The following is a 16408-nucleotide window of genomic DNA, read 5'->3' as shown; positions in this document are numbered from 1 at the left end:
TTAGTGAAGAAGTTGACGGAAGAGGATCGGTTGAAGAAATACTTAAATTAGTTACCTCTTTCTCATCGAAAGGAGTCGTTACTTCCGAAAATTCTGGTTGGTGCTTCGGACCGGATGGCATTGGATTGTACCATTTCATCGTCACACGCAGCATGACCTCACCGGGGTGGCACTAGCAGTGGACTTTTCATCTTTGAGCACCAGAAAACCTTTGCCACTTCATCGAGGGCCGCCGGTGTTGGAGCGTTTGGCTTTGACTAATTGGCGGTCGCTAAAATCGCGGCCTGTATGCTAATGGCTCATTCATTTTTAAAATTTGTAATCAAAATCAAGGATTTAAATTAAATTAGTCCAATATTGCTATTTTTGATAAACGTTTACCTTTATTTTAATGCAATGGATTGGGTAAACAATACGTCGGTTGCTGTAGCAACTTTGCTTTGGTGAAAACACGACGAAAGCTTTGATATGCTGACAGACATTTACACGCAAAGCCCATTCTGTTAGTGATGTGAGCGCCATGTAGCGGGAGCGTTACCACATACTTTCAAAATGACCGCTGAGCTTTTACACACGTTGCGGGTTCAAGATGAATGTCTGTTCTCTGTGATTAGATGATTCAGGGTGAGACGGACAAAGCCGCGAGTGTTGCCAGGGACCTGCCGTTGGAAGCGCCGGCCACTGCGAGTGGGGGGCAGCCCCCCGTAGAGATCACTTCTATCTAGGTTTATTTATTTTCCAAGGCCTACTGACCTCTATTACTTTCCTTCAGTTGGGTCACCCCTGCGAAATGGTACCATTCTACGAAAAGATTTTCCGTGAACTGGTTCATCCCGCGTGAGGTTTTTCGCGAAATAGTATTCTGCGAAACTCTATATTCCGCGTTATGGTCAACCGAGATTTGGTGTTCCGCAAAATGGTATTCGGCGAAATGGTTTGTAATGATGGCGAATATTTAATTGCTATCCGCTTTATTTTATCAGGCTAAATAATGGGGGGAGTTGTTTTCTAGGAAAATGTATGTTAAAACACCCATGAACTCCTCAGAAACTTGCAAAACTCGAGATTGTGACAATGGTCATCCGAGAATCACGATTTATGTGCAACTAATTTGTGGCAATACGAAGTTTGTCGGGTCAGCTAGTCTTCTATATAAAAATGGATTACTGTCTGTCGGGATGTTCCTTATAGAATCGAAAACTACTGAACCAATCGGCGTGAAAATTTGCATGTAGAGTTTTTTGGGGCCAGGAAAGATTTTAGCGATGGTTAGAGACCCCTCTCCCCACTAAGAGAGGGTCTCCCATACAAATGAAACACCAATTTCTGCATAATTCGCGAACTAATCAAGCAAATGGAACAAAATTTGGCATGTGGGTGTTTTTGGTGACAAGAATTTTTTCTATGGTAAATTCCCTACGATAAAACTGAACCTTGTCGTGGTGTAGGGCTTTTTAACTAATCAGTAAATGAACAGCGGTCACGTTTACTTCTGAATGTGGGTATATATCAAAATACTTTTGTGATTTCAAGTGGGACTCGTTGTAAAAATTTACCAAATGTGATTGTTGCGTTGTTCAGAAAGTGCTTTTATTCCGTTTAAGAATAAGGCCAGTATGGGGATCTCTGACAATAGATGAAGTTTTCTAGGATTCATCCCTATTTATCACAACTGTCACAAATATCTCCGAAAAATGTCGGATTGATTGAGTTGGTCGGGGGCTTAGGGTTAGTAAGGGGATCTAAGCGGGATACCAGATCCGATTGGATGCCGAAGGACCATTCTGTAATGATTACGGGTAATAGCACTTCTTAGGTAGCAGATGGGAAAATTAGGTCAATTCGTGTCGCGTGTTCGAGTTTCGGCTAGGCGGTGCTGCTAGATAGAGTAGGATTTTTGCACTTGCCCCGTGGCTGTCCTGAGCTCTGATGGCCGCCCGCGGGCTCTGTCGATGGGAAGGGGTCGAGTCTTAAAGAGACGTTTAAGCCCAGAGCTTTACAGCACTTTGGTCTCGGGGGTTGGAAGGCGGGCGAGTCTCTACATTTTGAAGCTTCTGTCGACTACCGCGAACGTCCAGCTTGTGCTGCGCTCAATTTACTTTGTATCGTGGGAATGCACTGTGAATGCTAAGGGGATGAAAGATTAAATTTGCCCTGATAAGTTGATAACCACTAATGCTCCGAAATTTGTCTTACCTATTGGTTCATTTATGGTTGTTTGTGTTGGAAAACTGAAAGCGGGCGCGCGGTTGAAGACCGGTGCTAGGCGGGGCTGACGAATCCTCCACTTCTTCACTATACCACATATTGCAACTCGAGTGGTACAAAAAGTCCAAAGCACATTTACAAATTCGATCTATTATTTTTCTTCTCATCATCATCATTATCATCATCATCGTCATCATCATCATTATCATCTTCATCATTATATTTAAAATATGACATTCCGGCCTTTGGCAGAGAGATTTTAGAGTCAGTTCGTGGAGTCCGCGCAGGGCCGAAACGCCTCCGCCTGCGGGTATAGGCGTGACGGCTATACTTGGGGCTCTACCTGTGTTTTAGTGGGCGACAGTGCCTGTCTCGTCAGGTAGAACTGATGTTTGAGGTCTCCCTGACACTTTGTTGACATCACAAAAGGGCCCAGCGCAGAGTTTTATACGCTATTAGCGACCAGTCGGATAACCCGAAAAAAGGAAAAAAAAAGAATTTTTTCTATGGTAAATTGAAACCCCTCCCTTCTTTCGAAGGGGAAATATGACTCCTCTCCTCTTTAAGAGGGGGGGCTTCTATACAAATGATATACAAATTTCCGCATAAATCGAGAACTAAACAAGCAATTGGAACCAAATTTAGAATGTGAAGGTTTTTGGAGACAAGAATTTTTACTATGGTGAGTTAGGACCCCTCCCCACTTTAGGAGGGGGGCTCCTATACAAATGAAAAACAATTTTTTTCATTACTCGAGAACTAATCAATCAGATGGAACCAAATTTGGCATATCAAGGTTTTAGGAGGCAAGAATGTTTTCTATGGTGAATTAGGAACCCTCCCCACTTTTGGAGGGAGGGCTTATATACACATGAAAAACAAATTTCCTCATAACTCGAGAACTAATCAACCAAATGGAACCAAATTTGGCATGTGGGGGTTTTGGAGGCAGGAATTTTTTTATGATGGTTTTAGTCGCTCACCCCCGTGGTAGGGGGATAAGGACTCTCATACAAATAAAACAGAAATTTTTGCGTAACTTAAGTTACCTATTACCCCCCCCCCCTCCCTTTCCACTCTTTCCCTCCATTCTCAAAAAATCCTTCTTCATTACTTTCCCTTATCGTCCCTTCATCAATTGTAGAATCATCGTTTCAAAAAAATATTATTATATGCCTGACCGCATTTCAAGGTCATGACTAAAATCACGAGTTTGACCTTTATTATTTCTTTCAGTTCGGTCCGAACGAGCGACAGCGAGTAAGGAGAGAATAACCCCTGCGAAATGGCACTTTCCAAGAAAACATTTTCCCGCGTTAGGTTTTTCGCGAAAAGGGAATTACGCGAAACTCTATATTCCGCGTTATGGTCAACCGAAAAGTGGTGTCCCGCATACGGTATACGGCGAAATGTTATATAATCACGGCAAATGCTATCCGCTTTATTTTATAAGGCTAAGCAATGGGGGGAGTTGTTTTCTACTTTACTGTGAGGAAAAATTGTATATTAAAACACCGATGAACTCCTCAGAAACTTGCAAAACTCGAGACAAAACTTGTGACAAAGGTCATCCGAGATTCACGATTTATGAACAACACAGTTTAATTTGTGGCAATACGAAGTTTGTCGGGTCAGCTAGTAAATAATAATAATAATTTTAAGAAAATGTTCTAAAGGTTCCGTAAACCTAAAACCGAATTTTCCCGCTTAAAGCTAATGCGCACCAAAAAAGGTTCTGGAACAGTGTGCCCGGTTTATTGAGCTTTCGGTTGACCAATTGAGGGTTAAAATTTAATTTTTAGTAGAAGTCTTCGATATTGCAAGGTCTTAAGTCTGGAATCTTGAAAAAAATTTCGAAAATTTTTTTTTCCGACAGCCCAAAATTCAACATGGGGCTGACAAAATCGGAATATTACTGTATTTCAAATTCTAAAGTTTCTTCACTTTCCGTTTCCCTCAAAGAAAGTTTTATTTCGCTTTCTATTGCTTATGTGAAGTTTATGTTCTTGCGTGTGCCGTTTATGGCTGCTAGAATGGTTTCCAGTACTCCTTTTTTGATTATACTGGAAACATCGTTGACATATCACCACCATCTTTTCGGGAGTAACTAGTTTTGTTTTAGCTTACTTTCAAGGTTAGCCATGAACAGTTTACACAGGAACGATGATAGTTGCATTGCCCATCGGTGCATCTTTTAGGGTAATTTGCCAATTATTGCAAAGCAAAGCAAAGCCGTTATCGAAACTTGACCTTCTGTTTTTATACGACAGACTTCGCAGCCAGCTGTTAGAGTACAGGACAATTGCAGGACCAGTTGCTACGATCCTATTGACTCTAACAGCCTCTCCCAGTTGAGATGCTGTTATGATTATTGAAAGACTCAAAACACATGTTTTTGCAAAAGGTTGCAAATCTCTATAACCTTTCCTTATAAAGTTATCGCTAATTTAAGCTTTATTTTTCCTTAACTTCACGAACCAAAAGCGATAACTTTGTAAGGAAAGGTCCTAGAGAATGCTCTATAATAGCTCTGCACTCGGTAGGAATAGAAATGTCATTTCTTAAGCAAAGTTGTTTACCTTTATATTTTCCATAACTTTGCCGAAGATACCATGTGTCTATCTACGAACACAAAAAAATTGACGTGTACCGAGCCTTTAGCGAACGCGAAACACATAAAACGTACGCTTACCGTGCTCACATTTGGGTGGTTGGGGACAAGCGGAACCCATACAAGTTTATAGTACTCGACTTAAGCTTTAAGATGAAGCACTGATTTCACAAATACACTTGCCCCATTTTACCCCATAGGCTCGTGAAGTTATGGAAATTTAAAGCTTCATATATGATAACTTAGAAAATAAAAGTCCAAGAGGTCTGTGGTCTTCTGCAAAAACGTGTGTTTTGAGAGCTTCGATAATTGCCTTGAACATTGTATTCTTGTTAAATGCAACTAACAAAAGCTAAGAATGAAAACTCATTTTTAAAGAAATTTCAAAGAATATGCCGTATAGTTCAGCACTCGATAAAGATAGAAATTTTATTTCTTCAGCAAAGTTGCTTGTTTTTACAATATTTTCAACTTTGGCGAAGAAACTATGTTTATATTTCCTTACACAAAAAAGTTATTTTTTTATTTTTATTATAGTAAGCAATGACTAACTTTTGATAGTTTTAGATTAAGGGGGATATTCATACGAACAAAAGTCCTGAAGGCCGTAAATGATAAAATGAAAACCAAAGACACTAGAAAAAAAGTTCCACTTTTCGCCCTTTTGGACCACTGTGCATCGGCTAGATAATTTCATTATCCATCAGACTGTTACTGCTTTTTAATAGTAAATCAACGTGGGTTTTTAAGCGTAATAACAAATTTTCTTAAAAGTGTCCCAATTTCGCTTTCACTAAACGACTTTCTTGTCAAAATTATTAAGAAAGTTGATTTATAAAACAAACTTTCATCGAACGTTGGATGCAAATAATTAATGAATAAAATTGAGTCTTTCTAACACAAATTGCCGATAAATTCGTAAGTTCAATAATTGGACCAACTACCGAAACTCCATTTCAATTTTATTGCACAGGTTTTTTGCTTGTCCTAACACCTGTTTGGGAGGAAATACATTTGACAGTTCAAGTTGTACATAGTGTAAAGGTAACAATATACGAATGGGCAGAGTCGCCTGACGGTTGTTATCTCCAACAGTTTCAATAGTCAGTCTCCCAAGAGGCTTACCGATTCTTTTACAGGGGCGCTGGGGAATAAAGCCGTAACATCGAAAGAGACCATTATGTCGTCTTCTGCTAATTCTCCCGATGTTTTAGGTGCTCGACGGATTCTCGTGTGCTGCTGACAGAACGGCTCGGGAATTTTATTGGCATTCTTTAGATTTTAGAACTTACCAACCACTTGGCAATTTTTTCCGTGAGTGATCCATTCTCGCATTTTGATTCCTGGTTTGTATATTTTGGGTTGTTCTTTTATCTTTTTATAATCCTGTAAGCTACGAATCATCAAGTAGACCCTGAAGTCATCGGCGTAAACAAGTCGACATGCGTTGTCTATACCATGGGCTGCGTCATTGAAACACATAATAAAAAGAAGTGAGCCAAGAATGCCACCCTGTAGTACATCTGATTCATGTGTGAATGCAGATGATAAAGCCGATCCAAGCTTGACTTGTAATACTCTACCACACAGGAATGATTTCAGCCACGTGACAAACCACTGTGAAGCTTTCAAGCGCAAAATTTTGATTAGCAGTGTAAAGTGATCAATTCAGTCAAATGGTCCAATATTGCTCCAGAAAAGGCAGCAACATCTTTTGAACGCACTACTTTCGATAAATTTCCTAGATCATAGTTTCAGGAGTTACGAAAGTGTCACTTCTTGGTCCGCAGTTGTAGATTGTTTGCCAAATTAGGACCTTTTCTGAAACATTGCGATCCTTTTAATTTGCACCCTTCCGGAGAGCTCCACTGGTAGAGGAAAATGTAAAATTCTTGTTCAGTAATTTGTACAAAAGCTTCGACTTTCTCTATCACTTTTGCATGAATTTTTAAATCAATTGAATTTGGTTTGCTGCCACTTCCGTGTGTGCTGATGATGTTCAGACATCCTTTAAATCGTTTCAGTTAAACAACTTCTTCCTCCAATAGCTTCTCCTCCTCATAAATCTTGGAAATAACCCAGTGTGGAGCCGTTGCCAACGTTTCTCGGTCATGTTTATAAAGTTCAAAGCAGCATACGATACAGTCTATCGAGACTAGCTATGGCACATAATGCATGAACACGGTTTTCCGGATAAACATACGCGTTTCGTGCGCATCTCGGGGACGCTCTCGAGTCCCTTCAAGACGCGGCGAGGGTTGAGACAAGGTGATTGCTTGTTTATCTTGCGTGCTGTTCAACATCACTCTTGATCTGACGAACGGACATCGAAAAGAGAAGCTCGATTTTTATTAAGGGTAGCCAACTCCTCGACTTTGCAGATGACTTGGATATCATAACCAGAAAATTAAACATCATTTTAAGGCTACAGTAAACACATTAGTGAACTATGTATTTATGAAAACAACAATAGATTCATACACCAACCGTCTTCCCCATTTTCCGCAGGACTTCTGATGCTGATCGGCTTAATCATGTACATCTCGATATTGAAGGCCGAAATCGGCTCGAAACTGCGACCCCGGTCGTCGCTGCAGGCACCACTATTCACCTTCCGGTACGGCCAAAGCTTTCTCCTGTACGTGTTCGGATTCATCATAACGGAACTGTCCGGCATTCTGAATGTGCTCATTTATTCCAACCTCCACCAGACGGAATTCAATCGTTCACAAACCTATCCCACCTATCAGAACTTCTACTCCGGTGGACCGAAATTTGAACCGCTCAAGCTAGCCCAAAGGACCGACTTTCCACTGTACGACGGGGTCCGTCCGACGCGATTTTACTTTGACAAAATCGATGATTGCGCTGTCCACCGGCACCGGGTGCGGCAAAATCTTGTGAAAAGTCTAAACGAACTGTACACGGAACCGGCTCCGGAGATGCGAAGCATGGCCACGGCTACTTCGCCGCCGGTGGAAGCGCTTGAAGATATTTCTGCTACTTCGCCACTCGAGATGCTGAATGAAAGTGGGAAGCTCACGCGAAGCATTTCAACTTGCACCGATATAGTGCAGCGGGAGGATCAAAGGAGTGAAGAAGACATCAGGAGTGATGAGAATTTGAAGAATATTTGTGGTATTTCGAAACAATACTTTACAAAGGAACTGTCTAAGGAGAAAATGTTTAACGAATTCTGCAAGAAGGTTGGACCACGGCCGAAACCGAAAAATATCTACTACATTGAGGATGATGGGAAGGGCACGGATGGATTTCAGAATGTGTTTGTTATCGAGGGTAATAACAGCGATGACGATAAGTTCAAACGAAGGAGAAGAAACTCGATGATGGAAGGTAGCGTACGTACGGATTCGTTCGAGCGACGACAGAGAATTAAATCGGATAATTCGCTGGATCAGGGGCACGGCATTCGGAACTCTTTCGAAGGTTTATTGAGAAACAATTACGATATGAGGCAGACACTTCCGAGGAATTTTATGAAAAAAAATTACAATACTTTTACTGATAATGAATCGGATAACGATCGCGGAGGTTTCAACAGTTTGGATGATTTGGCCGATCAGACCGCGTGGAATCGCAGAATTTCGGCTAGCGGAATTTTGGAACCGGTTAGGTACTTTAATCGGTAATTGATTGTTATTGAGATCACTATAATTTTTGTTTGTATATTGTAGATTAAATTCTTCGCAAAACGATCTTGATTACCACAACGGAGCTAGGTGGCCAAAAGCAATCCCGAAATCAACCACCGACTTCATTGCTATGCAGCAAAAACATCTCCACGTTCCATCTTCTACGTCGTACGTAGATTATGCAGTCCGATCTCCGGTTCTAATTCATCGCAGTTACGGTGATTTATCCAGTGCACACACGTATCATCAAGTTCCATCGCATCAGTACGTTCGCATTCAACATCCGGCTGCATTCGGTTGTGTTCCTCCACCTCCGAAAGGTGGTGGTACACCCTTCACGCCGTTTACGGGGAAGATGTCACCAGTGTTCGATTTGGATAAAATTGAAAGCGAACGACGTAAGTCGCACTCGCAATTGTTTCTTAACAGTCCTAGCAAAATTCCGCCTCCGCCGCCGCACCACTACGACTACGTTAACGGAACGGCTGTTTAGGAATCTGCTATAGAAGCAAAATAAGTTAACAACCAATCGAGCTTGGAGTAGTATTTAACTTTAATAATTGGAGTAACTACATTATTTGGTGATTCATAGTTATACTATCGAGAACGTATTACATTATTTAATAGACTTGCATATCAGTAATTTTACGTCCTTAGGTTGATGTGAAAAAAATCATTCATCTCCAACTACAATCATCTTCGTCATTTCTTGTTTGTGTGAGTGGATAAAATTGTCATTCAGTGTTCAGTGAAAAAATCGGAAATCGTCACAACATATTGTACGCGTCGAAATATAGCACGAATTATCTATACCTGGATCGATCTGATTTTTCATCCGAAAGGATTGCCTTTAACAAGTCTGTGTTTCTGCTGTTATCAGAAGCAAGGCAGCAGTAAGTGCTTGTAGCAGTTTGCATCCCTTCCGATAAAAGCAAGGTAGTCAAGTTGATAGACGAGCATATCCTCTCGAACCGGGAGTTACGTGGGAAAGGGCCTTCTGACAACACAATAAAAAAGCATAGAGATAATAAAATACTTCAATTCACAATTCTCATTTACGGTGATTACAACCAAACGCATATTTCCTAGTTTAATACAATACTAGGAGTACAATACAACAATTTCCTTCTACATTCTGCTGTGGTGGATGGATTCCTGAACTTAAAACAAGGAAGTCCACTGAGTAATTACCTTGGACGACACTCGACCTCGTTTACTGCCTTTTTTTGCCCTGAATTGGGCTGCATTGTTGGGCGAGATGGACGTGGACATAGATATAGACATAGACAGATTCGTTCATCGAGTTTACTGGCAATTTCGCCTCTGTTCGGTCCCGGTTGGTTGGTTTGGACACCTTCCTCCTCAGCAGTGATGTGCTAAGGCTGATATCTGGCCGGGTGTTGACATCGACGAATATTTTTTTTGAAACGATGGTTCTACAATTGATGAAGGGACGGTAGGGGAAAGAAATGAAAATTTTTGGTGAAGGAGGGGGAAGAGCGGAAAGCAAGGGGGGGGGGGTATTGTAGAACCATCGTTTCAAAAAAAATATTAATATATGTATGACCTCATTCCAAGGTCAAGACTAAAATCTTGAGATTAGTCTATTACATAGGAACGGGGCCTTCCCTCGAAAACCCGCGCCGAGAAACGCGGCTAACATACGCTGACGGACGAACAGCGTCACGTGCAGTACCTTGCAAGTCGTAAGGGCCGGCACAGTGTCGTCGTCCTGAAAGTAAATAGTAGTTAGATTAAAACTTCTCGCTCGGTGGTAATCTGCAATTGATGCAGGAAGCGGCACAATATGTGTCGATAACACAACCAACACGCGTAGCTATCCTTGAGAAGTGGATTTTGCGGTCTCCTTTTGTCCAGCGCCTCTATGGTTCAAAGGTACAAGTACCAGCGAACCACATGCCCTGGAGGGTGTTGTGGGTTCGAATCCGGTTATAATCTCAGATTACAGCTTGGTTCGACTCATGCACCTTCCAGCATTGGACAAAAGGTAGGAGTCAAAATGACTACTTGTCAAGCATAGCTACCAATACCCCCCCTTCCTTTCCGCTCTTCCCCCTCCTTCACCAAAAATTTTCATTTCTTTCCCCTACCGTCCCTTCATCAATTGTAAAACCATCGTTTCAAAAAAAAATTAATATATGTATGACCTCATTCCAAGGTCAAGACTAAAATCTTGAGATTAGTCTATCGACGAATAGCAAACTACCCACCAAGCTTCGATACGACTCCTTTTGCTTAACGTAGGCAGGATCGATTGGAATCTTGGAAGCTTATCATTCTCTTATCCGAACCGCTCCACGATTTTGTCGATGTACCTGGCCTGCTTCAAAACGTGCGTCTTGCTTTTAGATCCAAATCCCGGGGAGCAGACGCAACTCTTCCGGGATCGAGAAATTGAACTGCAACATAGATGTTGCGTTTCAACTGACAAACTTTGTCGCCATACGTCTTGGAACCACTGGCTGTATGCATGTCTCCTTCTCTAATTCGGCGTACAAGCATGCAGCTTTTATGTCCATGTGTTGTATCGGCAATGGTTAGGATGGTTTAAAGCGTAGCTTGACGAGTAGCGGGAGCAAAAACCTCGTCGTAGTCCGTCCCGTATTTCTGGGTAAAGCTTTGTACGGCCAACCCGTCCTGTTTCTTCTTTATGGTCTGTTTGCATCCTACGGTCTTCCTTCCAGGTGGTAGAGATACTCTCCCACGTTTGGTTGTTTCATAGCGAATGTAGCTCCTTCTTCATCGCCTTCTGCTTAGGGATGGGAACTATCATTAAAAATCGTTACTGATAACCATCAGTAGTTTCAGTACGTTACTGATAACTATCAGTAAATATCAGTAATTTTACCCATCACGGCATTGTAGCAAAAAAATAGGAAAGTACAATAACTGCATTATTCATTGTAATTTTACATTGTAATTTATCAGGTGGACTTCATGGGGGCTCGCCTAAGTACCGACCAGATTTTTTCCATCCAACAGATCTTGCAGAAATGTCGAGGGTACATCGTGTCCTCGGATCACATCTTTATTGATTTCAAAGCAACATACGATACATCGAGACCAGCTATGGCACATAATAGACGAAACCGGTTTTCCGGATAAACTGACGCGACTAATCAGAGCTGTTTCGCACGTCCCGGGGACACAATCGAGTCCCTTCGAGACACGGCGAGGGTTCAAGGTGACAGCTTATCCAGTATGCTGTTCAACATCACTCTTGAGGCGGTGTTCCGACCAGAGGATATCGAAACGAGAGGCATGATTTTCATCAAGGGTAGAAGTATATGAATCACGACATACTTTCACTGCTTGTGAATCCCAGAGACTCTACATCTGATGAAAGTCGGTAGGCTACGGTGGGCCGGGCACGTCGTAAGGATGCCGGACGACAGAGCAACGACAACAGTTCTTTTCAACAACTCCGCCGGCATCGGAAACACGGAAACTCAACATGTAAGATGGCTTGACCAAGTCGAAAGTCATTTACGACTTTTGAGACGACTGGCAGATTTGCGACGAATGGCCCAAGATCGAGTTGAATAGAGACGACTGCTTGAAACAGGACGAGCCACCCCGGTTCTAGACTGCTGACGACAACGACGACATATTGTGTCACTTTCGTCTATCGTACGCAACTACCGACCATTAACTTTAATACAACTGATTTTTCTAACGCGACGACGTAACTGTCTCAGTAAGCATCAATAACTGCGAAACCTTACTGTACTGATACTTAGTGATATTATTGGTTACTGATAACTATCAGTAATTAGTGATAGTTTTCCCATCTCTACGTGGTGATAACTGCAACCAAAAAATTGAAGCACTCCTTCTCTGCTGGGCCTGACGGTATTCCCGCCGTAGTTTTAAGTCGATGTATAGAAGTTTTGGCGTTTTTTATCCGTTGTGTGCAATTTTTAATAAGTTTTTCGAACAGGTAAATTTCCTGACATTTGGAAACAATCGTATATGTTTCCGGTATATAAATCTGGCGATCGTCATAATGTACGGAATTATCGCGGAATAACCAGTCTCTCTGCGGCATCAAAGTTATTCGAAATTATCGTGAGTGGTGTAATACAGTCCCGCACTAAAAACTACATTTCAACGGCTCAACATGGCTTCATGCCTGGTCGATCGATTAATCTGGTGGAATTCACTTCGATGTGCATTTCACAAATGGAAAACAAGAAACAAGTTGATGTCATTTATACAGACTTAAAAGCTGCTTCCGATCGAATTGACCATGTAATACTTTTGCGGAAACTTTCTCGACTTGGTGCTTCCCAACAAATGGTCGAATGGCTAAAATCCTATCTGAGCGGTAGAGTGCTACGAGTCAAACTTGGATCCGGTATTTCATGGGAATTTACCAATATATCTGGAGTCCCTCAAGGCAGTAATATGGGACCTTTGCTTTTCCTACTGTTGTGTATGCTGATGATTTAAAACTGTTTGCTACCATAAGTAATAAAGACGACAAACTGAACTGGCTTATAGTCAGCGTTGCAAAATGCGAAGTGATGAGCTTTTATCGCATCAAAAACCCGATAAACTTTAACTATATTATCGATGGTACTGAGCTGCGCAAAGTCGAACAAGTTAATGACCTCGGTGTCTTACTGGATACTAAACTGACATTTAATTTGCACCGTGAATCAATTATCTCTAAAGCATCCCGGCAACTTGGATTTATCTCCAAGATAGGGAGAAACTTTAAGGACGCCCATTGCCTTAAATCGCCCTAGTTCGACCGCTCCTGGAGAACTGTAATCTGGTTTGGTTTCCGAAGCAGCTTACTTGGACCATACGAATTGAACGCGTACAAAGAAGATTTATTAGACTTGCTTTGCGTCATCTCCCTTGGCGAAATCCAGAAAATTTGCCACCCTATGGAGATAGATGTCATCTACTTGATCTCGACACAATGGAACACAGAAGTAAAATGCAACAGGCGATATTTACTAGCTAAAATGGTTAACGGGGAAATTGATTGTCCACAACTGTTATCCATGGTCAACTTCCGGGCATCGCAACGAACTTTACGCTCAACGGGACTGCTGCAGACACAGTTCCATCGGACGGCATTTGGATCTTGCGAGCCGATGACCGAATGCATAAGAACGTTTACAAAAGTGGAAGAGTTCTTTGACTTCGGCGAACCATCGCACTATGGGCCAGAAATTAAAATTTCGGAACAAAAATATTTGCGGATAAACAGCATGTCTCAGCTCAATGTGGTCTTCGGCAAATTTTTGAATAAAAAATTGAAGCATATTTTGAAGGGGTTGTCCAATATTTAAGCGTTACTTAAATAACAATTTAAGTAATAACTTTTTGAGTAAATTTTTTTTTCACCTTTTTGGTTTCAAAATATTAAAGATAAACCAATTTCAAGTAATTTTTCTGAAGACATAAAACTTCTATCTTTTACCCATTTTCAGCAACAGACCTTTGTTTATAAACGACCCCTCAAATCACATTTCTTCTTGTAACATGTTTATTTCAACAGACAGCTCAACGTGATGTTCTAGAAAATATTTTGCACATAAATGAGGAATATTTTTGCTGAAGACTGTTTTGCTTTATATGCATTAATTAATAAGTTAGAACTGATTTTAAGTTAAAAACCGTCTGATGAAAATTCCGAATATCTTAGCCATCTGCAAGTATCTGCAATTAGTTTGCATACCAATTTGTAGGGAATTATTGAAGCTATCTGCCCAAATATGTATTTCAGAGAATACCTGGGAATACCATAACTGGGAATACCTGGGAATAGTGAGGATTTTTTTTCATACATTTTATAACTTAATAAATATGCGTCCTACCGTCAAACAGCCTTCACAGAAAATATGCATTTCAACATACTAAATAACTTTGTAGAACATTTGAAAGCAATAAAATAATCGTGTGCAAAGTTATTGAGTGTAATTGATTTTTAAGTGCTCTTTTTTAACACATCATTATATTTCGTAATCGGTAAGAGATAGATAGTTACTTTATTCAGCAAAGTTGCTTATTTTAGTATTTTCTGCAACTTTTGGAGAAAAAAACTTTTTTTTAAAATTATTTAAGAAATTAAAAGTTTGTATCACTCTAATAGGTGAATTCATGGTCACCCTAATAGTGCAGGAAGATGCGCTATATTTTATTATTTTACTTCTCCGAAGACACCACCCTTGAAAAACTACACATTTTTTATCAAACGGTTTTTAACCTAAAAACAGTTATATCTTATTAATTAATGCAGAAAAAGCAAAACAGTCTTCAGCAAAAATATTCCATTTTTATGTGCAAAATGTTGTCTAGAACATCACATTGAGCTGCCTGTTGAAATAAACATGTTACAAGAAGAAATGTGATTTGAGGGGTCGTTTATAAGCAAAGGTCTATTGCTAAAAATGGGTAAAAGGTAGAATTTTTATATCTTCAGAAAAATTACTTGAAATTGGTTTATCTTTAATATTTTGAAACCAAAAAGGTGAAAAAAAATTACTCAAAAAGTTATTACTTAAATTGTTGTTAACCGTTATGTGTGCGACAAAAAAAAACACCTTTAGCAGGGCGACAAGGGTACCCGGGTACCCAAAATTGATATTGTTATAACATCAACAATTTTAAACCGATTTCGACGAAATAGGTGTCATTTGATTCGTTTATTTATCTAGTTTTGAATCATTTGGCCATTTGGCCACAAAAGACATATGGGGCCCGAAAATCCGGAATTCCGACAGAGTGTCCGCTGTGAGGAAGAGAAATGATTGTATTGCAGGAAAATTAGTCATGCGGATATTAAAACTCTAAAAATTATACAATGAACTATTTCATATAATGAGATGAATCAGGTTGGCCATTCCGGAGTAGGTTCCTGTGGGGTCATGGGTGACCAGTCCAGGATTGGAGGTAAAACCTAGCAATATGGGTATCAAAGTTCTTGGAATTAGTTCGGTAGGTGATATTTTTTACATTTCGATGTATTTTGATTGGTTATTTCGAAAATGGTTTCTACGGGGTCACATATGATACCGCAGGATTCAAGATAATGCTTAGCATTATCAGAACCTTTCAAAACGTAGAACCATCCGTTATACATTTGGAACCAGTTCCGAAATTATCAATCAGTACTAAACTGATCATTTCAGTTCAAAACATCTAAAAGATCCGCTAAACCAATTCTAATATTGGATTAGGCACCCAACTCGCCATCTGTATCCCTACAGGAACCAAATTCTGGAGTGGCCAATGCGATCTAAAGTCACCAATTTATATAATTAGATGAAAAAAGGGTCCACAGTGTCAAGTTCAAAGCTAATAGGTTTACTGAAAGCTGATATTCTTTCAAAACATGCGGCTTCCCACGTTTTACCGGATGTTGCTCCGGAATTACCGATTCCCGGGAACTACTTGTCATTTGATGGCCAAACGCTTTACCTAATCAAAACTAGATAAATGTACGAATCACATGCCACCGGTTTCATCCAAATCGGTTCAACATAACTAAAGTTATGAAGATAGCAAATCATGGGTACCCGGGTACCCTTGTCGCCCTCCTACGTAATAAAAAAATTCAAGTGACTCTCATTGCTAAACCCCTTTATGGATATGCACCAAAAAACCTCAATTACTTAAGATCAACGAGTTTTACGATGTCGCAAAATTTCAATGACGTATGTTTTAAATTGAATGAGTTATAACTATTTTAAAACTGAAAAGGTACCCGGGTATCCTGTCGCACACATAACGGTTAAACTAACACGTAAATATTGGACGACCACTTCAAAAAATGCATCATTTTTTCATTCAAAAAGTTGCCGAAGACTACATTGAGCTGAGACATGTTCCGAAATTCTAATTTCTGGCCCATAGTGCATCGCGCGTGTTTGCAAGAAGATTAAAAAAATCAAGCTTA

General features: G+C 40.4%; 1 protein-coding gene across 1 annotated transcript in view; it reads left to right on the top strand.

The window, feature by feature from the left end:
- Positions 1-8965, top strand: part of LOC128739434 (uncharacterized) — a 32570-nt gene extending 23605 nt beyond the window's left edge. Inside the window, exons 5-6 of the mRNA XM_053834921.1 lie at positions 7328-8453; positions 8515-8965. Of these exons, the coding sequence (XP_053690896.1) occupies positions 7328-8453; positions 8515-8965 (1577 nt within the window). The remainder of the gene's footprint in view (positions 1-7327; positions 8454-8514) is intronic.
- Positions 8966-16408: the final 7443 nt, after the last annotated feature.

Source organism: Sabethes cyaneus, chromosome 3 (assembly GCF_943734655.1).
Source record: "Sabethes cyaneus chromosome 3, idSabCyanKW18_F2, whole genome shotgun sequence".
NCBI classification, from domain to species: Eukaryota; Metazoa; Arthropoda; class Insecta; order Diptera; family Culicidae; genus Sabethes; species Sabethes cyaneus.
The sequence above is the reverse complement of the archived record's forward strand: the minus strand, read 5'-3'. Positions and strand labels throughout refer to the sequence as shown.